We start from the raw sequence: 23,629 nt of genomic DNA, 5'->3' as shown, positions 1-23,629 counted from the left end.
CAGTTGGTTGGGTGTCTTCCTGTAAAGCCAAGGTCACTGGTCTGATTCCCTGTCAGGGCCATGCCTCGTTGTGAGTTCAGCCCCCAGTCGGGTCGTGTATGAAAGGCAACCTGCTGTTTCTCACATCAGTGTTTTTCTCCCTCTTTTTCTCCCTCCCTCCGCATCTCTCTAAAAATAAATAAATAAAATCTAAAAAAAAAAAAAAAAAAACTAAAACCCACAAACTGAATGATCTAATTTACCTTTTTGATGTCTAAGACATATCTGAAAGATCACCTCCCACCCCAAATTAAAACTCATTTCCAATTTTCTTATCACAAGAGGCAGCTAAACCCAATTCCAACTTTTGAAGATACTTCTGATTTCTGTGTTTACCTACAGTCTTTCCTTTGGCTTAAAATTTACCAGGTTATAAAATTCTGACAATTACAGCTAATTTTTTTTCCCTCTAGTTGTACAGGAGCTGCCACCATAATCTAAATCTTCACTACACTTAATTACAATTCCATTCTACACACAGCTGCCAGAATAATCTTCTCTAAAGAGTTTCCAACTTGTCCTCCTAACCTAAGAATCAATCCCTTATCAGATGTAAGAACATCAGGGGCATCTTACCTCTCCTCTCTCAGTGCTCATTTCTACAAGTAAAATCTTTTTGCTTCTAAATCAAAAGGCTGTGCTGTCTGCCACGTGCCATTTGCTACACCTGACTGCTTGTCTCTGCATATACCATCCCCTTGACCACAAAGTACCTTCCTCCCTGGCCTGGCAGTGGGTGGCCAACATCCTCTCAACAATCAGAGGAGTGTTTTCCCAATAGAGCCACCCCAAACCTCATCCCCTAATCACCTTAAATACAGTTTATTTTCTATTTATATAGCTTGATTGTACAAATTTTCCAGAACTGTCTACCTTAAATGTACTACTTTAAATTGTTCTCAGGTCCTTTAACATGTACATTTTGTCTTCTGAACTACCAAATCTATGATTAAAATAATGTCTTTTACTCCTTATTTCCCTCCAGCTATGTCCACCATCCCTTCAACTCCTGGATCTGTTGGTTCTAGACTGTTTGATAAATGCTTAATAACTACCGAGATTCTCTTACCAACGCAGCCAATTTACCAGATAAACTATCATTCAAAAATATTATCTTTGCAATACAGCAATATAAAAACAACTATATAAATTTCTCCAGTTAAGGAATATTTTATTCAAACTGAGTAACACCAATAAACTATCTAAAAGGATCCTTTTCCACCCTGATTGTTATGGTTCAGTTGTTGGGTATCATCCTGTAAAGCGAAGGGTCACCAGTTTAATTCCCAGTCAGGGCACATGCCTAGGGCCTGGGTTTTGGGTTCTGGGTTCTGTCCTTGGTCAGAGCACATATGAGAAGCAACCTATTGATGTGTCTCCCTCTTTTCTCCCCGCCTTTCCCTCTCTCTGAATAAATATTTTTTTAAGAAAAATAAAAGGGTTCCTTTTTCTAGTTGTTTTTCAATACAAAAAAGGAATTTTTCTTTTATCCTCACCTAAGAACATTCCTTTTTTTTTTTAATGCTTTTAGACAGTGGAAGGGCTAGAGAAACATCAATATGAGAGAGAAGCATCTACTGGTTGCCTCCCATATGCACTGGGACCAGGGATCATGCCCAGACCAGGGATCAATCCACAACCTAGGTATGTACCCTACTGGGAATCAAACACACAACCAACTGAGCCACACCAGCCAGGGCCAAAAAAGAGTTTTTTAAAGCCATTGTTTTAGTACAGAGCACTGGTGTTTGTATCTGTTCATTCCAATTTTACATGTTTCTAAAAATCCTAGTATATTCATTGACCTGGAACTTAGTATATGATTACAATATGTCAAACACTGAGTTAGAAAGCTTAGAGATAACCTTGTCCTAACAACAGGTGGGAAAACTGGGGCCTAAAGGACCCGTGTCCAGAGTGACCTTGCCAAGAGCAGTTCCGGGGAGCTGGCTGGCAGAGGAAAGCGCTAACTGAAGGGCTTCCACACAGGCGAATGCAAGTCAGAAACAAGAGGCAAGTCTTCAGAGCCTGAGGACAGCACAGTAAAACATACATACATGGAAAAGATTACTCAAAAGCCAGTTAATGGAAAAATCTACAATAAAAATGTAAAATTAGTGCTGTCAAAAAGAACAGTAAGATTTAAATTATTTTATTCACTCTAAAATGTACACATATACCTCAATAATGATAACCAGGACTGTGTTAAGTATTCCAAGGTGGAAAAAAACCCACTATATATGTATGTGTGTGGGCACATGTATTTATTACGTAAAAAAAATACTTGGTAGTTTCTAAAAACAGAAATAAAAGTAAAACCAAAAAACATATTACTTAATGATAAAAGGGTAAAACAGCAATAGTTTACATATTTTATCTTTTAGATACAGAAGATATTAGTATACGAATGACCAGGATTCATGTTTAAAATAAAGTATCAAAGTCCCTGGTCAAAACATTTAGAGGTATGACAGACAAAAAAGTTCCGCAGTAGGACAGCAACACAAGTGAGCTGGGCGTGGCATAGCAACGTCGGGGTGACATTAACACCCAATAGCATTTCAGAACAGAGGGAAGGAGACCTCGTGTCCAGAGTGACCTTGCCAAGAGCAGTTCCGGGGAGCTTGCTGGCAGAGGAAAGCGCTAACTGAAGGGCTTCCACACAGGTGAAAGGTGAAGAAGTAAAGACAGCACAGGCAACTCTTGAGGAATTTGGTTTCGAAAGAGAGCAGAGAAATATGGAAGTAACTTGATGGGGATATAGGATTAAAGGAAGGCTTTCATTGTTCCACTATGATGGGAAATATTAAAGCTTATTTTGTACCACTAGCAAAATAATCAGATAGGAAGAACTTTGTGATGCAAAAGAGAAGAGAAAAACTGTGGAAACAGAAAACAAGCGGAGTTTTAGAAGCAGAGACGTGTCATCCATCCACTGATCCAATGTAACAGGTAGACTCGTAGACTCGTAGGCAGGCAGACAGGTAGACTCGGTGACATAAGAATTAGGAAGTTCTTTAATTGCCTCTGTTTTCTCAAAGAAATAAGAAGTCAGGCCATTTGTGGATGCTAGTGAAAAAAAACTTGTTTTTTTTTTTACTGACCATTATATTAGTTTACTTTATCAATAGGATGATCAAAATCATTTTTAACAACTTGACCATTTTAGAAATGTGCATGCAAGTGTCTACCTGCTTTCCAGACGAGTCACCTCTGCCTGCAGCAGCTCCTCACTCGTGTGGGTTAGATCCAGTGGGGAAAGCACGTGGTCTAAGTCCTGCTCTTGAGAGCTGTACCTCCTCTCCGTCTGAGACTCCTCCGGGGACCTAGGGACGGGTACAAGAGGGTCAGTAAAGGCCTTTTATCTTTGCAAACAAAAATAACGTGCAAAACATTCAGATGTCCCAACTGTTTCTGGTAACAAAGCTCTTCAAGACTCTTCAGTTCGTCTCCTGCTTTAATGAAAAGAGCACTGGGAGAGTAAAAGGGCAAGAGATGATGCTTCTCAAAATGCCAGCAGCAGTTTACTCCTTTCCCAACTGGAACTTTGGCCTGATTTTCAAGGGGAAAAGACAAAATGACAAAAATCACTTTGTTGACACTTGATAACCTTTAGTGAAATAAACTGGAAAACTACCAGAGTTCTGGCAAGAAGAGAAATGTGCACCAGAGTTAAATCCAGCAAAAGGGGCACAGCTCCTTCTGTTTCCTTCCACTACAAACCTCACAGCACTAATTTATATACAGAAATAAAATCAGTTTTAGGAATTTTCTTAAAAGCGCCATCTCAGTAGTAGGCTTATCAATGATAATCATGATAAAGAGCTAATAATCATAACCTAATCTACATCTCAATCCAGGAGATGTGGACTATAATTCCTTTCACATTTGGAGTTTGCCCAAAGATAAGATTGACCAAGAGGTTCCTAACTTTCTAAACATTAGAGTCTCTAGATTAGGGACCCAAATCAGAGGCATAAAACCACACAAAACTTTATAACACTATAAAACTTTAACTCAGAACTTAGAACTAAGCCCTGGCTGGTGTGGCTCAGTGGATTGAGTGTCGGCCTGCAAATCAAAGGGTCGCCAGTTCAACTTCGAGTCAGGGCATAGGTCTGGGTTGCAGGCCAGGTCGCCAGTAGGGGGCGTGCAAGAGACAACCAGACACTGATATTTCTCTCTCTTTCTTCTTCCCCTCTCTCTAAAAATAAATTGATAAAATTTTAAAAAAGAGAAATTAAAATTAAGTAAGAAAACCCATTATATGAGCAAACATAAAATTATAAATACACAATATAAAACTGGTGCTTGTTATCGAAACACCAAGTGGCTAAGATTAATAATATTTAAGATGAAACATACCTTATGGCCTCTAATGTATGTTGAGTGTCGGTTGCCTTTAATTTTGCTTGTAGCTTCTCCTTTTGCATATTTGCCTCATGAATGACATTTTCTTGAGACTGAAGAGCTGCTTTCAGTTGTCTCTTTTCTTCCTGCAGAACCTACAAAAATACTCAGAAAAAAAGTCAGATGTTAGTACAATTTTTCCATTTCAAGAGAAAAGGAAGCCAGACTGTAAGTTATATAATAGGCACAACATTAATAAAACTATCAATATCTGATCCATCGGCCTCAGAAAGGGAAAAAAGCCCATAAATTCTGGGAATAGTTCTAGGTTAATTATTCTCTCTTAAAACATACATGCACACATTTTCCCACATTTCCCCAATTACAGTAATTTTAAAACACACCTCTAACAGTTTTTCAGATTCCCTCAATTTTTCTTCTTTTTGCCGCTGCTCTTGCATAACAGTCACATTGGTTCCAACCAAGTCATTGACCCTCATGGTGAGGCGCTCGATTTCCATCTCATTGGCACAGATCGTGTCGTTGGCCCGCTCCAGCTGACTGCTCAGGTGCTGAATTTCCGACTGGCGGGACAGCTCCACAGACTCCAATTTCTGTTTCCGATTGGCAAGCTGAGCCTAGAAACACACGGATTGCCAATAGGTAAAAAGTGAAATGATGAAAGAATAATCAATGAATAAGGAAAACTAAAATGAAACTCAGTTTTACTTCCATAAAAATATAAAGTGTTAGCTCATTAAAAATATAACCCATTCATAGAAAAAAACTCTCATGAATGATAAAAACTAGGCATGGAGGGAAACTTTCTCAGCTTGATAAAGACTATAGAAACCGTACAGCTACAGCATAAGGAATACAGTCAATAATATTTTAATTACTATGTATGATGTCAAGTGGGTACTAGATTTATCCAGGATTATTTCGTAAGTTATATAGCTGTCTAACCACTATGCTACACACTTGAAACTAATACAAAATTAAATTATCAACTGTAATTTAAACAACTAAAAAAGAATGAAAAGATAAACAAAGAAAAACCGGCCCTGGCTGGTGTGGCTCACTTGGTAGGAACATTGTCCCATAAACCAAAAGATCACAGGTTTGATTCCCAGTCAGAGTACATGCCTAGGTTATGGGTTTGATCCCTGGCCAGGGCACATATGAGATGCCACCGATCGATGTTTCTCACATCATTTCTCTCCCCATCTCTAAAATCAATACGCATGTCCTCAGGTGAAGTTGTTTTTTTTTTTTAATGTACAGCTAACATTATCCTTAATAGAGAAACCTGAAGTTCTTTCACTACAATCAGGTATAAGGCAAGGCTGCTCTCTCTCACCAATGCTTTTCAACATCAGACAGGACGTCCTTGCTAATGTAATAAGGCAAAAAAGGGAAATAAAAGGTAAGCAGATTGGGAAGGAAGACACACAATTGTCTTTGTTCACAAGTAACATGACTGTCCGTGTAAAAAGTCTGAAAGAATTAACAAAAAACCTCCTGAAATTAATAAGCAATTATAGCAAAGTACAGGTACAAGGGTAACATATAAAAGTCAATCAATTTTCTCCATTCCAACAATGAACATGTGAAATTTAAATTAAAAACATAATACCATTTACATTAACACCTAAAAAATTAAATGCTAAGTACAAGTCTAAAAAAATATGTACAAGTTCTATATGAGGAAAACTACAAAACCCTGATGAATGAAATCAGAGAACTAAATAAATGGTGAGGTATTCCATGTTCATGGACAGAAAAGCTCAATACTGTCTCAATGTCAGTTCTACCCAACATGCACTACGGATCCAACACAATCCCACTCAAAATCCCACTACGTTCCTTTATGGACATCAACAAACTAATTCTAAGGTTTATATGAAGAGGTAAAAGACTAAGATTATCCAATACAATATGAAAGGGAAAAAACAAAGTTGGATGACTGAAGCTACCTGACCTCAAGACTTAATACAACACTACGGTAATCAAAACAATGTGGCATTGGCAGAGGAATGACAAATAGATTAATGGAACAGAATACATGGCCCAGAAATACAGCCCTATAAATATAGTCAACTGAGCTTTATTGATAAAAGAGCAAAGGCAATGCAATGGAGCAAAAAGCCTCTTCAACAAACAATGCTGGACAACTAGTTATCAACATGCAAAAAAAATAAATCTAGACAAAGACCTTACACTTTTCACAAAAATTAACTCAAAATGCATCACAGACGTAAATGTAAAATGCAAAACTGTAAAACTAACATAAGAGAAAAACCTAGATCATAAGGAACAGAGATACCTTTTTAGATATGACATGAGAGACACACTCCCTGAAAAAAGTTAATAAGCTGAACTTCATTAAAATTAGAATTTCGGCTCCTCAAAACAAGGTCAAAAGAATGACAAGACAAGTCATAGAGTGGGAGAAAATATGTGCAAAAGACACACTTGATAAAGGACTGTTGTACAAAATTTAAAAAGAACTCTTAAAACTCAACAGTAAGAAAATAAACCACCCCATTTTTAAAATGGGCCAAAAACCTGATCAGACGCCTAGCTGCATTCTGCCAAGCCCCAGGGCTGCTGTGCAGGGTAAATATAGAAAACTTTGGAAGAATTTACTCAAAATATTAATCACAGTAATTCTCTTTCATCTACATTTTCTCATTCTTCTAAAATGAACATGTATTATGTAATTTCAACAGCTGACTAAAGAAAACAACTCAAGCAAATATATAACTCAAGGGGTAGAGTTATTATGAGCTCTCCTTTTAAATGTTAAAAATATATAAGAAAAAAGTTTACATCAAGAATTTTTTTTAATTGGGGAGAAGTATGAATGTTGATATCCATTTACCCAATCTCCCAGATATTCTATCTTTATTGTTCAAAGCAACCCACATATGAACAAACTGCAGTGTTTCAACTTTTACTGGATGTTGATTTGGGCATCCAATTGTAAAAAGACATTATTTTCGGCAACTGGGAAAATCTGAACACACCAGATATTAAATTATATTAAGACGTTAATTTTTTCTGCTAATGTGATACTGGTATATTAAAGTTATGTTTTATTAAGTTCTTATTGTTGGGAAATAAGACAATGTCTTTTACATGCTTTGTAATATTCTAGCCAGAAATAAAAAGTAGGAAAGGCTGAAACAAGATTAACAAATGAGTTAGTTGTTCAATGAGTACAGAGTCTTAGTTTTGCAAGTTGAAAAAGTCCTAGAGATCTGTTACACAACCATCTGCATATATTCAGTTGGCCAAAAAGTTCATTTGTCTTTTTCTCTGTATGCTGGCTCTAGTAGTGCTTAGTTGTCTTTAGCTTCATTCGACACAATTTTGTTAGATTGTATTGTGACAGCTGTCACATCAGCATGCATTAAAAAAAATTTATCCAAATTGATGAATTTTTGTGTAGCCATTTTAATATTGAAGATGGAAGAAAATATGCAACACTGTCAGCATGTCACACTTTATTATTTCAAAAAAGGAAAAATGCTACTGAAGCACAAAAAAAAGATTTGTGCAGTGTATGGAAAAGGTGCTGTGACTGATCAGACGTGTCAAAAGTGGTTGTGAAGTTTCTTGGTGTTATTGACATTTTGGCCCAATAATTATATTTTGCTGTGGGACTGTCTTATGCTTTGGAAGATGTTTAGCAGCTCCCCTGGCCTCTACCCACTAGAAGTCAATAGTAGGAGATAGCCAACATACGGTACTCAAAATATCCAAATCAATAAAGTTTTCAGTGAAAATGAAAATTGTGTCTTTATTTTATGAAAAAACTAAGTGGGCTTTTTGGCCCATACAATAGTTAACATTACTGTACTATATACTCTTTAAAATGGTTAAGATGGCAAATTTTAATGTATTTTTTACCACAATTTAAAAATAAAACTGGCAAAATGATAACCATTAATGCTTGGAAACAGTATAAAGAAGTTTATTTAATTCTTTTTTTAATGAGAACCATACAGCACTGCCACACACTCAATCACAGAAAAATTTCATTTGTTTAGTTTGCTAGAGGAAGAGAAATATAAATAACATTTTTTTAGTTAAAGAAAACTGTAAGAAGAATAATTCAAATACCCTTCAAAGGGAAAACAAATGTTGGCATTTTAAAAGCTTGTTATTGCAGCCCTAGCTGAATTTTGATAAATAAAAATCTCATTTTTACAACAATAAAGTTTTAATTATACAGAGTAATTATGAAAGAGTAATTTGAAAATAAAAGATTTGCAGTCTATAATAAGTACCCACCAAAGATGAATAACTGAGAACTATTAAAAACTCAGTTTTCTTTTTTGCCAATCTGAAGACTGCAATTAGAATATAAGAGGATCTTAGGGGTATTTATTTTTGTTTAGTGCTTTAGGTCAAGTAAAAAAAGCTCAGGGCTGGACACCCTGGGCCCTCCCACTGCTCCCAGCAGCTCTCTCACAGCAGAGCCCTAGTGGCAGTTGGTCAGCCAGCTAGTATTTCGGGGCAGGAGGTGGGGAGGGGGTCCGAAGCCAATATACTAAAGAAACTTGAAGCAGAAAATAGCGCAGATTGGTTTATTTTTAATAAATAAAGAAATAAAGTTTACCTCCCGCTCTCTTATTCAGTCTGTTCCCTCCTTCTACAAAACAGATAACTACCAACCTCAACAGATTATCACATAAAATAGATAATGCATAATCATATATCCTACAGAACTGCACATAAAAGAAACATTGAGACAGTGTCCACCATAAAATATATTGTCAGAAATATTCATTTCCCTCAACGTTTCCCTTTATGGTCTTGGTTCTTAATTGAAAAAGCAAACTGAATGTGTCTCAAAAAGAAATATTCCTAAATTGGTGGCTATATTTTGGGTTTGCTTAGGCCATTAGTTCTTCTTTAAAGAATGGTTTATACTAGTATTCTAAAAAGTGTGTCTGCTGCCATAAGATACTGCTTTCAATTAGTGTGCACACCAATGCAGTGTGAATCTCTCAGCATTTGTGTCCAAATAGGGAGACTCGCTGCAGCTCCTTGGCTGAGGCACCTCCGCCAATGTGCCCCAGCTATTATGGTGTCAAACAAGACACAGACAGAAGTAGAGCCAGGGCAATAGCCAGAAACAGCCAGAACGAGTAAGCCTGAGACACAGAGAAATGGAGAAGATGAGAGAATAGGGGTAGAAAGAGAGAAGTGGAGGGTGAAGGGAAAAGCCCAAGATTAGGGGAATGAACTTGAGTGTAAGTGTAGAGCAAGCATGAGAATGCACGAGTTTGGCAGAGTGTGCAAGCAAGCGACAGAACGTGCATGAGTGAGAAAGTAAGGACGCCAGAGAGGAAAGCAGGCAAGCAAAGGAACAAGCTGGGCATGAGGACACACATGGAAATGAGCAAGCACACATGTACCGCATTAAGCTAGTTCAAATGTAATCAAAACCTCTCTGTCTCTCGTTCTTTTAACATGTCTTAAAACCTACCTGAATTATCTCTGATTGTTCAGCCAGAGCTTTCCTTTGTGCCTCCAGAGAAGATAGCTGTTGCTGATAAATCAAACGTTGCTTCTCCCAGTCCAGAGATTTCTGACGAAATTCCTGGAGAGGCAATTAAGGTGCTTAACTTCTAAGTGCTTCCCCATGCTGTCATACTTGCCAGATTCACTTTTACTTTAATTTTTCCCCACGTCAGGAGCCCCATTACTCACTTAGCTGATAGAACTGCAGAGTAATACTGAATTCCACACATACTGTGCTTCTGAACGTCTGTCTTTCTAAATTTAATACCCTAATGATGAAGCATATGAAACACAGAGGCTAAATACAGGGTTCAAGATGATTTTCACAGATGTGCTGCCACCTACAGGTTGTTATAATCTTTTAGTGATTTTTTTTCAGAAAACTGATGCTCAGATAACTAAACTTTGAAAATATGATTACGGATATCCCTCACTACCTAATTCTTGATATTCAAACCCACAATTGAACAGATTCAGATAAATTTTTAGATAAGTCCCTTGGTAGCCAAATTCTTACTTCTCAGCATGTAAAACTCAGGAACCAAAGAGATCCAGATAACACAATATCCTTTGCTATACACATTTTGACTATCTCAACAGAAGAACTACAAAGACTTGAAAAACAAGAGAAATCTGTGCTAAATTTTAATAGATATTTATAACCCAAAGCAAATAGTTCAAAGTTAATGATGGGTCACTAATACTTTGAGTTGCATGATCAAGAAAATAAGCCCAATATTTATGAAAATAGGGCTAATGAAAGGGATGAAAACTCAGGCTTTCTATCATTGTTCTCCTTCAACTCCAGAAGCCTCATGCTAGCTTAGGGTAATTATTGTTAACCAGCTTTCAGATTATCACTCACTCATTCATTCATTCATTCATTCAACTGTTCAATCATATATGCCAGGTATAGTTCCAGGTAGTAGGGATACAAGAGGTAAGAAAACAAACAAAAATCCCAGCCCCACTCAAAGTGAGGGCAATAGACAACACATTCATTGTCCATAGTACCTTAGATGGTAATGTGTTTTAGAGAAAATGGAGCACAGAGTGCTCAGAGGTTGGTATTGCAATTTTATAAATGGTGGCCAGACTAATTAACTTTTACACACAGAGATGGGAATGAAATTATACCGTTCTGGGAAGAGGGAACAGCAAGTGCAAAACACTGAAGTGGGGGCATCCTGGTATGTTTAAGGATGAACAAGGAGGACAGATGTGACTGGAGTGGAGTAAAAGAAAAAATTAGAGGGAAACGGTCAGAGTGCAAGCAGAGAGCAAGACTGTGTAGGGCAAGGATGTCCCGCCCATGGCGCATGGGCCACATGCAGCCAAGGATGGCTATGAATGCAACCCAACACAAAACCGTAAATTTACTTAAAACCTTTTTCCTGCTCATCAGTTTTTGTTAGTGTTTGTGTAGTTAATGTGTGGTCCAAGACAACTCTTCTTCCAGTGTGGCCCAGAGACACCAAAAGGTTGGACTGTAGCTTGGGGTATTCCACTATTAAAGGCTGGGGAGCAAAAGAGATTGAGAAGAGTGGCTCACAAGGTAGGAGAGAAATCAGAACAGCATGGTTGTTCTCCAGGCCAAAGCAGGAAAGTATTTTAGGGAAGAGGGAGCGACAGCTGGGCCCAATGCTGCAGCCGCTAAGATAAGGGAGATGAGAGCTAGCCACCGGCTTCAGTAACGTCGAAGTCATTGGTCACTTCCACATAAATAGCTTCTGCAGAGTGGGGTCAAACGTCTTACTGAGTTGGGGGCGAGAAAAATGGAGGAAAAGAAGACAAGTATAGATGTCTACAGTAGTTTAGTTATAAAATGAAAAGAGGAAAATGGGGCAGTATTCAGAGGAGGAAGAGAGGTCAAGAGAGAATATTGAAGAGGGGAGAAATTCGGATGTTGGTGGAAAATACCCAGTGCAGTATCAGGGTTGGAGGAAGGGACTAAGGATGCAGAAGAGAGAAGGAACACTTCTGGAGCAATGTCATGGGCAGGGAAGGGGGAGCATGGACAGCTCCTCTGGCAGGAAAGCAGAACATCTGGGTACAGATGCAAATAGGTTGGTAGAAACAGTGTTGAAAGTTTGTGAAATTCTCTTTGCACTGCTTCTAGTTTCCCAGTGAAACAGAAAGCGAGATCATTACCCAAAGGTGAGAATGTGGGGGACAGTGTTGCAAGTTTGAGAAAAGAGAAAGTATGAAACAGTCATGGAAAGCAGGAGAATGAGAGGAAATAGAATAGGAGTGACCACAAATTTAAATTGAGGCCAGTCTGCTTGTTATTTTCTCCAGCCATGTTCTGCTACACAGGGCAAGTACAGAGTGGGCAGAGAGCTGGGTTTAAGCAGAGTTATAGTTTTGCCAAACAAATGTGATGAAGCAAGAGAGAAGCACAGGTGCTGAAGGGGGATGTAAGGAACATAACAATGGAATTTAAGCTGAGTAAGGACTGGTAAGTGAGGACACGAGGTAGTGATGGAGCAGTGAAGAGGTGGCAGAATTCATTCACCATAAGGGATGGGGTCAAGTGATGACTGAGAGTCCAGGGACTAGAGGGAGTGAGCTGAAAACACAGGGATGGGAGTCAGAGAATGAGAGGCTTAGTGTGTGACTCCAGGAGGGGTGCAGGTACTGGTAATAACAACACCTAAGGAACAGTGATAGGAACGGACGGATGAGACAGGGAGGAGATGAAAATATCTACAGAGGAAAGAATACTGAGGAATTCAAAGACCATGAATATTATGAGCATCACTCTTGTGAAAGCCTCAAGCACTCTGGGGACAGTAGCGTTGGACAGAGTGACAGTGAACCGGGAGCTGAAATCTTTGAGCCGGGGAGTAACCCAGGGATCCTAGGATGACTGTACATTAGTAGATGACATAGGGTGACGGCATGAAAACAAAAGATGGGGTTTTTGAGGCAGAAAGAAAAGAAACTGGTCAGGAAGTGGTAATGAGAAATCTGGGGTGGGGAGAAGCCCAGGTGTCACTGAAGAGGGCTGGAGAGGAAGTGGTAAGTCTGTAGTCCTCGGGTTCTAAGCTCTTCAAATGTATAAAAACACTGAGATGTAGAAGAATATTAAACAGAGATTGCAGCTCTAGGTAGTAATAATATATGGGCATTTAACAGGTTGCTCTGAGTAGAAACATTGTAAGTAATTATAAAAAGATGGTGAACAATGTTTCTCAAGTTAGAATCAGCTAGGGGAGCTGAATAACATGCAGATTCCTAGGTCCCATGCCATACTACTGGGTCAGAATCTCTGAGAGCCTAAGAGGGCCCTGGCTGATTCCCAGGTACACTGCAGAGTGCACCTACGGTGCAGTGGCAGAGACAGAGGAGGGAGTGGCAGGTGCCAGGGGAAAAGAGTGACAGCCCCGTGCTGCCCTGCATCTACTCTTGGCAATGCTAACTCACTGCCTCCCTTCAGCCTGTCAGGGAATCAATCCAGCATACAATAATCAAAGTCAGCAAAGGGGGAGGTAAATGGCTTACTGTATCTAAATGGGGACTGAGGATGAACAATCTGGTGTGGGGACTGCTCTGTACAGAAGAGCCATGCGCTCTGAACAGTTACTAAGCCTCTACTGTATTAGGTAATAAACAGGACAAAGACCACTGCCACCAAAGACTGCTAGTAATTATTGGTCACTGTTTCCCAATATTGGCATTTTGGGTACAATAATCCTTCCTGTGTGGAAAAGCCCCAGTGTATTTAGAGTTCCCGGTCCCTCCCCCCTAAACACCAGTTTCACTCCCAGTCATTCTGACAACCAAAACAGTGTCTCTGGACATTCCCAAGTGCCCCCAAAGGGCGGTACTGCCCCGCTGAGAATCACTGACAGCTAGTAACCCCACGGCCGCAGGGAACCCTGCGATGACAGGAAGGGAGAGCCTGGCCAGTCCTGGAAATGGTAAAAAACTGATCTCAGACACGAGCACCAGCAGAAACATCTCTTTGCTCCAAGAAGGCTGACAATCACTATGAAGAAATTGTTACTACAGACATACCTCTATTTTTCCGGTTAACCTCTCAATTTCAGACCGATCTTCCCTGTGATTTTTGGTGTTTCCTCTGAAGTCCTTTATTTGCTTTTTCTGTAGTTTTTCATAGCTTCTCTTCAGTTTGCCTAACTGTAGACACAGTTATTTCTAGACTTAAAATGTAAGAATTTATAAACAGTGGTGGTGGAACAAATTGGTATTCTGAAAGCAAGAGCAGTGCTGAGTAGTACTATTATAAAATAGCTTAAGAGCATGTTTGATTTGCAAATTAAAATACAAAACAACTCAAAACTACATATAAAACACAAACCCTAGAGAAGGAATACAGCAAGTCAAAGAAAAATATAGGGAAAATGCTTTTCTAAACAAAACTGTAATTCTTGTGACAAGAGCCTTGTCCTCAGAGCCCCACAACCCACGCGCCCCTCAACTCAAAGCCTGCAGGCCGTGGCCCGAGCCCTCTCCTGTGGAACGCCGACAGTCAGTAAGCAGGAGAGAGGTTTTTGGGAATTACATAAAAATACAAGCAATTTCTCTCCATCTGAAGAAGACTGGGTTAATAGATACCACAGAATTTTCTCACTTCTCTTATTTATCCCAAAATGCTTCTGAATCCTTTGGATCTTCCACTATTTAAAATGTAGTAACTGATTTAACTCAAAAAGTAATATTTAATATAAGTTTTTGGTGTCAATGTGTCACCACATCATACAAAAATAGCTCTATTTCTTTCAAATACTCAACCAAGAAACACATTTTGGCATCTCTGTTCTAGGCAGTATAAACATGTAATTAGGCAAAATTTCCAACCCTGTTCCTCCCATGGAACATATATTTCCTGCTTTACAAGTCTGAAACTAGCCCATTAACAAAATTCTCAAGGGCTAAAGAGACAAAATGATACAACACATGGAATTAAAATCTCACTTCTTCATGTAGTTTCTTTAGCTCCTGCTTATAGTCCATGGCCATCTCTTGCTTGACTTTTTCAAGTTCTTCTACCTGCTGGCGCAGTATTCCAACCTAGAAGTAGACAGGGGGTAGCATTTTTCATTATTAGCATTGAAGCAATATCCCTGAAACATGAAAATAGAAAATAAACTTGGCACTTACCTGAAAACACAATTTCTCAAATGTATATGGTATTACCCCACTTTTCAGTAAATCAAATATGTAATTATTTAATGATCCATAATATTGCCAAAAAATGGAAAACAACTGTTCTATTTCTAGGTTTAGGTGAAAACATGCTCTCACTGATTTATTTTCCCCAACCCCTTTTATATTAAAAAAAAAAACATGAAAAGATTAAGAGCTATAAAGTTATAAGAACCTTGGAAACTAAGAATATTGAACAAAAATCTAAGACATTGGGAAATAAGTTCTATAAATCAAAATGCAAAATAGTAGCATCAGACAAAAAAGACAGTAGGAGACCTGCACCTGCTCTACCACATGTCCCACTCAGAGAAATCAGTTCCACCAACCAGCGCAAGGACGTTCTATTACCCCAACCCATCTCCCAATAGTCTGACACCAGCCTCAGCTAGTTCATGTCCAGCCCACACCTCCAGCAGTAACCACCTGTACTTCTCAACCTCTCTCCCAGCCAGAATTGCATCTATCAATAAGTGAGGAGGGAGAGGGAGAATAAGGATCAGGAAGTAGTCATCTCAAGTACAACATAGAATGGTAACTTCAGAAACAAAACTAAAAAATAGATCTTACAAGTTTCCATCACAAGAAAAAAGTTGTAACTGTGATGATGGATGTTGAACAGACTTACAGTGGTGATCACTTTGCAGTATATACAAATACTAAATCATTACTTGCACACCTGAAACTAATATAATGTTATAGCTCAATTTATTCAGTTTAAGAAAACAGAAAAACATTATTTTTAGAACAAAAAGTTAATGAAATTCCAATGAAAAATTCCAGTAGGATTTTTTTAACTTGAAAAAGTGATTCTGAAGCTCAAATTAGAAGAATAATTAAATATAGCCAATAAAATGGAAAAGAGTAAACTACTTTTTAAAAAGGATCTAAGTGAACCTTTACTAGACTTCTGGGTAGGAGGGAACTTTCTGAGCTTAAAATTAATGAGTCATTTAAACATGACAGATTTGACTATGTAAAAAATATAAAACTTCTATATTTTAAAAAATCCCATTAAAATTAAAAAGCAAATAAACCGAGAAAACCACTTATAAAAATATTTCAGAAGATTTTAATTTTTAACATATTTTCTTCTAATTTGTTCCCACTATGTTTGGAGACCATACTCGATGATTTCAAGCCTTTGAATTGTGTCAAGATTTACTTTCTGGCCCAGCAAATGCTCAGTTTTGGAAAGAGGTCTGTTTGTGTTAGAAAAGAATGTGTGCTCTGCCGTCCCCTTGTGCAATGTTCTGTGTGTACAAATTAGGTCAAGTGTGTTGGTCATGACACTCAAATCTACATCCTTACTGATGTATGTGTATCTCTTGTTCCAACAGTTACTAAGAAAAGTGGGTTAAAATCCCCAGCTCCAACTGTGACTTATTCTATTTCTCCTTGTGGTTCTGCTACTTTTTGCGTAAAGATAAGGGAGAGCAAGAGAGAAATTTCTTTGAAGATGATTTTATTAGATACTTATATATTTACATATGTTTTGTCTTAGTTTGAGTTCCCCCAAAAGTGTAGCCTGAGACATGGACTTTGAGGAGGTAGTTGAAAGTGACCCCAGGTAGCACAGTGAGGAAATGAAAAGGGAGACCCAGGGAAGGAAAGAAAGCCAATAAAAGTGTGTGTTATTGAGTCAATTTCTGCAGTTAAGCAGCTGGGACTAAATCACACTGGGAATTCAATAAGGAACCAAACAGAACGTGGTTCAGAATAGTCACTCTAAAGGACAGGAAGCTGGAGAATTTACCCACAGATTCCAGTCCCTCCACTGCTTAAATGTTAACATCCCGTAAGTGTTAACATCCACATATTCTAGGTTTCCCTGAGCAGCTTCCTAAGGCTCCAGAGAGAGAAGCACAGTGCAGGGAGAGGCTAGCAGTGCACAGGAGCTGTACGAGTACAACAGCCAAGATGAGATCAGGAGGCAAGGATGTGCTACAGGCCACAGAGAATGTCGGCTACAGCTACGTACACCAAGATTTCGTATTTTATCATTATAAAGTGTTTCTCTTACCTAAGGAATGTTTGTTGCTTCTGCTTTAAGTATTATATACTTTTTCTAATATGAATATACCTGCATAATATCTCTATTCAAAGTGTTTATGTGATACATATTTTTATTTTACCTTTTACTTCCAACTTTGCAGCACCTTTATAAACCCCAAATAATTGAGTTTAATTATTTTTACCCAGTTGGATCATTTTTATCTTTTAATTGGGCCATTTAGTACATTTACCTCAAACTAATATAATAACTCAATTATACTTCAGTTGAAGGAAATAGAAAAAAATATTTTTTGAAGAAAAAGTTAATGGAATTCCAATGAAAAATTCTAGTAGGACCTTTTTTAACATGAAAAAGTGACTCTGAAGTTCCAATTAGAAGACTGATTAAAGAACGTTTTATTTGGATTTAAATCTATCATCTTATTGAGTGCTATTTGTACTTAATAAGCTCTGTTCCTTTTTCTCTTTCTTGACTTCTTTGGAACTGATAATTTACCATTTCATTTTTTCTCCTATTAGCTTGGAAATTATATATTCTATTAAAATGTTAATATACACTTTTAATGGTTCTCTCAAGATTAAAGCATGGGTCTGTGATTGAACAAATCTAATATTTATTAGTAGTTTTACTAATTCCCAGAAACTCAAGGACTATAGAAATACTTTTAATTCCATTTACCCCCAACCCAACTTAAATACTATCAAAACCCCATACACGTGTTCGGCCGAAAAGGGTCATGCTGTTAGGTACAGTTATATTCACTTAGATTTGCCCACACTTACTACTTCCTCTCATTTCTTCCTTCATCTCTCAGACTTCCATCTGGGATCACTTTCCTTCTGCCTGAAGAACATTCTTTAGTATTTCCTTGGATCAGGTCTGTTAGTGATGAATTCTTTCAATTTCTATTGATTTGAAAATTTCAGCCCTGGCTGGCGTAGCTCAGTGGATTGAGCGCGGGCTGGGAACCAAAGTGTCCCAGGTTCGATTCCCAGCCAGGGTACATACCTGGGTTGCAGGCCATAACCCCCAGCAACCGCACATTGATGTGTGTGTGTGTCTCTCTCTATCTCCCTCCCTTCCCTCTCTAAAAAATAAATAAATAAAATATTAAAAAAAAAAAAAAAGAAAATTTCTTTCGCCTCTTTTCCAGGTATAGATTTCTGGTTTGGCAGGGGAAAGTCATTTCCTTGTAGATACCACTCTCCTGTCTTCAGGCTCTCACTGTTTTAGCTGACAACTCAACTGTTGGGAATTGTTTGCAGATAAATATGTCTCTTTTCTTGGTAGATAAACTTTTTGGTTGTTTGTTTGCTTTTCAGATCTCTACTTTGTCTTTAGTTTTCAACCTAAGCAAATATTTCTTCTTATTTATCTTGCTTGAGAATTCTTGGATTCCTTAAATACACAGTTTTCTTCACTTTTGGCAAAATTTCAGCCAATTTATCTTCAAACATTACTTCTGCCCATTCTCATTCTTTTCTTTTATTGTTGTTCAGTTACAGTTGTCCCTATTCCCTGCCACCCCCATTGTTCTCTTCTTTCTCCCTCAGGGATTCCAAAAGCAGCACATTTACCTTCTCTGCATCCTCTTTCTCTTGCTTCCTTTTCTATATTTGCTGTCATTTGGTCTGTTTTAGGGTAAACATTTTCCTCTGTGCCCTCTTCCAGCTTACTAATTACCTCAGTCTTTAAGACCTTGATTTCAATTATTCTATTTCTCAATACTTTCATTTCCACTCCTTTTGGGTTTACCATTTCTCATTTTTCCTTGAATTGCTCCATCTCGTGTTTTATCCCTCTGAACACCATAAAGAGAGCTACTGAGAAGTCTGAGCGTGACAGTGCCCTGTCTGGAACCTCCGTGAGTCTGTTTTTATCTTGGAATGCCTCTGCTTTTTAAAAGTTTTATTGTCTTGTCTCCTTACGTGTCTAATCTTACTTTTTTCAGTGGTTATCAAGCATGATATTTGCGAAATTATTAGAAGAAATACTTCAAAACACAGAATGGTGGTGTTTTTTTCCTTTGGAGAAAATGTAAGTTTGCTTTTCCCAGGTTCCTGGGAGCCCTAGCACTTTGGAGCTGCCTGGGGACAGCACACACTCCTGGGTCATCTTCAACTCAGTCACAGATTTGAACGTCTGTGGCTCAGCAGCAGTTTGAAGCAGGCCTGTTCTACAACCAGCCCATCCTTATTCCTTTCAGGTTACCCAACCCAAAATGAGGAGGGGTTTCAGAGCCACCCTGGACACCAAATCCTTTATTCTCTTAACTCTCTGAACTTATCAAAACCCTATTCAGTCTCTATCCTCTCAGCTGCCTTCCCAGGTTTCAGCTAATAATTGCCCTAAAGTCTGGCCTCACTTCTACGGACCTTCAGCCCCCCCCAGATCCAGGCCTGGTAAGTCTTCACTGTCTTGTTAGCACTCAACTTCCAGCAGATTTTGTTTTTAAATCTAACTTACCTACTTGTCCTCGGTAGGTGAATTGGCCCAAATTACCTAATTTACCAAATGGTAAAGTCTGAAAGATTCACATGTAACTAAACACATTCTGAGTGAAATTTACTTCTAAAGCAGAATTCTACAGCGGATCAAACTTTCAATCAGATGTGAAAAAAGACAAAGATATTTCCAGACATGTAAAAATATGTTCTACCAAAATGAAGAAGTAGCCTTATAAAACCTCCGGAAAAGTGGCGAAGGGAGTTCCCACAACGAAGATCTACCACTGGCGTGGAGAGTAATGTGTCCACATTTGAAAAGGGAGAGCTCCAAACAAAGAAGAAAACAGACGAATCACCTAATATGTCTGAAAACACTAATAAAAGACTCATATCTGTGTCAGAGAGTTTGGGAAGAATCAATGGTAGGTATTTTTTTAAACCTCACGCAAGGATATGTCTTCTACTGATATTAAAGAGACAGAGGAAGGCAGAGAGCAAGAAACAGGAACATCGATCGGTTACCTCCCGTGTACCCCCAGACCAGGGATCGAACTCACAACCTTCTGGTGGACAAGGACAACCCTCCACCCAACCAAGCCACCAGGCCAGGGCAATAGGTACATTTTTTAAAAGCAAATATAAATGAGACAGTTATTAATTACAGGGAAAACAAATTGTACAAGAAATAAGTTTGATTATCATTATACCATCTGACTCAGCTGTGAATAATATTTACCATCTTAAAAATGATGTATATATTGAATACTGAGCTAAAAATTAAGATATGGCAGGATGAGGTGATGGCAGTTGTATGGAAGAGAAGAAAAACCCTTAATTTTCACAGTAGGAAGTCATTAGATAAATAACTAAACCTAAAAATGAAGATATGTCTGAATAAAAATGTTACTCTGAGCCATGGGGAGAACACGAAAAGAAAGAGCTAAAGGCACTGAAATGACTGCTTCAGAGCAGCTGGAATCCGAGGCTCAGGGGGTGGGGCAGATAATTACTGTTTTTCCTTATGAGCCTTGTAGAAACAATTTTCTTTGTATTTATTATACACAGCGAGCATAAAAATTACATATGAAGGAAACACTGTTTAATTGTATTTATGTACCAGGGTCTGGCTCATAATGGGCACTCAAAATATTTAAATTCCTTAGAGGAAAGGAGGAGAAAGGGAGAGGTGAAATGCTGAGTGAGGGATGGCCTTAGGCGGAGAAAAAGGACCAAGGTTTGAAGTGGCCATGAGGACAACAGAAGAGCTGAAATAACTGATTCTAGAAACAACATATAGTTTCCAACGTGCTTTCTTACACAGTAACTCAATCTTCACAACAACACTGCGACCTGGGGTTTGTATCCTAATTTTACACATGATGAAACAGGCTCAGAGAAGTTAAATTATTGGTTCAAGGTCAGCCAGCTGGAAAGAGGCAGAGCCAGGAGTCCAAACTCTTTGCTCCTTTCATTAAGTCTGCCTGCTCTGCGCAGCGTGAGAAGGTAACCGCAGCACCAATGTCCACTGAACCAACCCACTCCCAATAGTGTAACCAGAAAACACAGAACTCGCTCACTCACGAAGTGGGTTGTTTATACGACTGCCCCTCCAACAACAACCTGCAGACAGGCTGGTGCTGGTCACGACAGCCACCCAGCGCAATATCAGGGACTTGAGGCAGAAAGAAATCGCATATGTCACGAGACACACTGTTTAGTGCCACTGACATTTTTATATAGCAAAATTTCTATGAAGAGAGAAAGGTATAATATACTGATTTCCATTCTGGTGCAAGCTCTTTATCTCACTGTGGGCCTATCACCTGAGCAGCACTGGTTTATACCGTAGGACTAACTGCTTCTAGGCTGTCAAATAAAAATGAAAAAACGCAAGGCCCTATTTTCTAGTTCTTATGTGATTTACTGTTCAAAGTAGAATTGAACATGGTATTACCAACACAATTTCAGAGACAAACTCTATGGAATAGAGTCCCGTGACTAGTGTTTGGTAAAAGCACTTTAGTTCTAGAAACTTCATCAACTTTCAGCAGCCCATTCAGTGAAGCGGCAAATCAACCAAACAGCTACCATTCTAAATTTCTTTTACGTGCCAGGCCAAACTGTCACCTTCAAATCCTTAACAAGGGCCTGATAATTTCTCTTTAAGGTACTAAATAACAGCAATAATGCCCTTAACATCCAAACTAAGCTACAGAAATAAGTTCAAGCAGCCCCAAAATGATTAAATATTCTCATCGTCACACACACAGGAATTTCTGTAATAGGTTTCTAACAAAATAAATGACTTGGATACCTATATATAGTGTTTTTCTTAACTAGGAAATCACTATCACTTTAACGTACTAAACAAAACTACTTTTGTTTTGCTCTAAGGGTGTCAAATTCATTTTCATCAGGGGCCACATCAACCTCGCAGTTGCCTTCAAAGGGTCGAATGTAATTTTAGGACTGTATAAATGTAACTACTCCTTAACTAGGGGCAAGGAGGTCAGTGCTGCCCCCAGGTAGAAACAAGGTGTCACGCCAGATAAAACAAGGTGGAGGGCCAGATTCGGCCTGCAGGCCTTGTGTTTGCCACCTGTGCCTAAGAGAAACAAAGAAGTGGTAGCTAAAGCAGCTTACTGGATAAGGAGCACAGATCATATGTAAATTAAAATTAAAATAAATGAATGATTCCAAGCACTTTTCACTACTTCTATCTTTGCATGAGGTATAATTTTAAAATATACTCTCAAAGTTGTATCCAAATTTTGAAATTCCAGTTTACCAAGTGGCATTTACAGAAAACTGAATTTTACACAACCAATATTACTACGTACTATTTTGACACAAAGTGCAAATGGCCACCCAATGAGAGAGTCATTCGACAAGCATTAAACCACTTTTATCAAGCCTTGCTCTCTCCTTGTTAAGTGAAATGGTCTAAAATACTCTCGGTAAGTGTCATCAACAGAATCACAATTTCAGTGTGTACAATTCGCGCAAATGGACCTCTGTAACCTGAGTGAGAGCACTGAGCGGTGCCGGTGCTGGCAGGAAAGTCCATCAGAACGGGGCCTGGGACCAGTGTTTCCCTACAACTCTCCCGATACATCTGAGACCGACAGTCGTGCAATTTAGGGGCAATTCTTGCACTTACAAATGCTCTCCACTTCCTTTCTAATATTCAGTGTACTTTACTGTGCCAGCTAAATCATGAGGAATCTATCAGCAAGTATTACTAAACTTTGCCCCCAAATCGCCAATAACTATGGGTGGCGGGATCGCAAATAATTTTTTATTTTCTTCTTTCCTTTCCCCTAATTCTGATCAAGAGCAAATACAAATTTTTTAAAGGGTTTCTGAATTTTGTTTGAAATCTAACCAAAAGAGACAAATTATTGAATTCTGGGCTTAATTTTTTTATACAAGGCATACAGTGAGGCCAAACACAACGTTCACTAAGCTCAGCGAATGTTGATATGGACACACAGGGCGAACGTTATAATGCAAAGACCGTGTGACATGGTTTACATTTCCCTGAAGAAGTCATGCAGGTGTTACATGTGACCAAGGTAACATGATCATTGAAATAAATGATAATATTCTTGGGCATTTTCACAATGAATTTTTCCTCCAAAAGAAACTGTCAGAATTAAAAGACAACATAGAAACAAATGACATAAAAATGCTTTCTTCAACAAATGTTTAAGAAATAAATATACTGACTATAAAAGGTCAAAATATCAAAAAGAGGAAAAAAATCAACCGCTTTACCTCTTTATGTTTTATATCCAACTGACCCCTAAGAGTCTTTAGTTCCTGCTCACGGATGTCCAGGCAAGTCTCTAAAGCATGTGTCTGCCCTTCCCACTCGGATTTTTTATGAGCCACCATTATGTCAATCTGTTTCATGAGTTCCTGTAGTTCTGCTTCACAGGATGTCAAAAATCCCCTGAAATAAGAACAGACCCTTAAGAACATGGAACATATGTCAAAGTGGCTTTTCATCTTTCAGATGCAAAAATAGAGCAGACGTAAACCTACTTGAGGTGGAACAATGTTGATA

The 23,629-nt window shown here is 38.5% G+C and overlaps 1 protein-coding gene across 8 annotated transcripts in view; it reads right to left on the bottom strand.

Annotated features, from left to right (window-relative positions):
- The window catches only part of CEP63 (centrosomal protein 63), a 42,109-nt gene that overhangs the window by 9,128 nt on the left and 9,352 nt on the right, over positions 1-23,629 (bottom strand). For 7 of the 8 annotated variants that reach the window (XM_045856763.1, XM_045856761.1, XM_045856766.1 and 4 more), the window contains 7 exons: positions 23,338-23,515; positions 14,866-14,961; positions 13,945-14,067; positions 9,890-10,003; positions 4,794-5,027; positions 4,405-4,544; positions 3,231-3,365 (listed from right to left, as the gene is read on the bottom strand). In XM_045856763.1, coding sequence (XP_045712719.1) covers positions 3,231-3,365; positions 4,405-4,544; positions 4,794-5,027; positions 9,890-10,003; positions 13,945-14,067; positions 14,866-14,961; positions 23,338-23,515 — 1,020 coding nt within the window. Of the gene's footprint in view, positions 1-3,230; positions 3,366-4,404; positions 4,545-4,793; positions 5,028-9,889; positions 10,004-13,944; positions 14,068-14,865; positions 14,962-23,337; positions 23,517-23,629 lie in introns of those variants that run through there. The other variant, XM_045856768.1, reaches the window with a different exon arrangement.

Source organism: Phyllostomus hastatus, unplaced genomic scaffold (assembly GCF_019186645.2).
Source record: "Phyllostomus hastatus isolate PE091 unplaced genomic scaffold, TTU_PhHast_1.1 phas_scaffold_129, whole genome shotgun sequence".
In the NCBI taxonomy this organism is placed as follows: Eukaryota; Metazoa; Chordata; class Mammalia; order Chiroptera; family Phyllostomidae; genus Phyllostomus; species Phyllostomus hastatus.
Note: the sequence above shows the minus strand (reverse complement) of the source record. Positions and strands in the feature narration are given on the sequence as shown.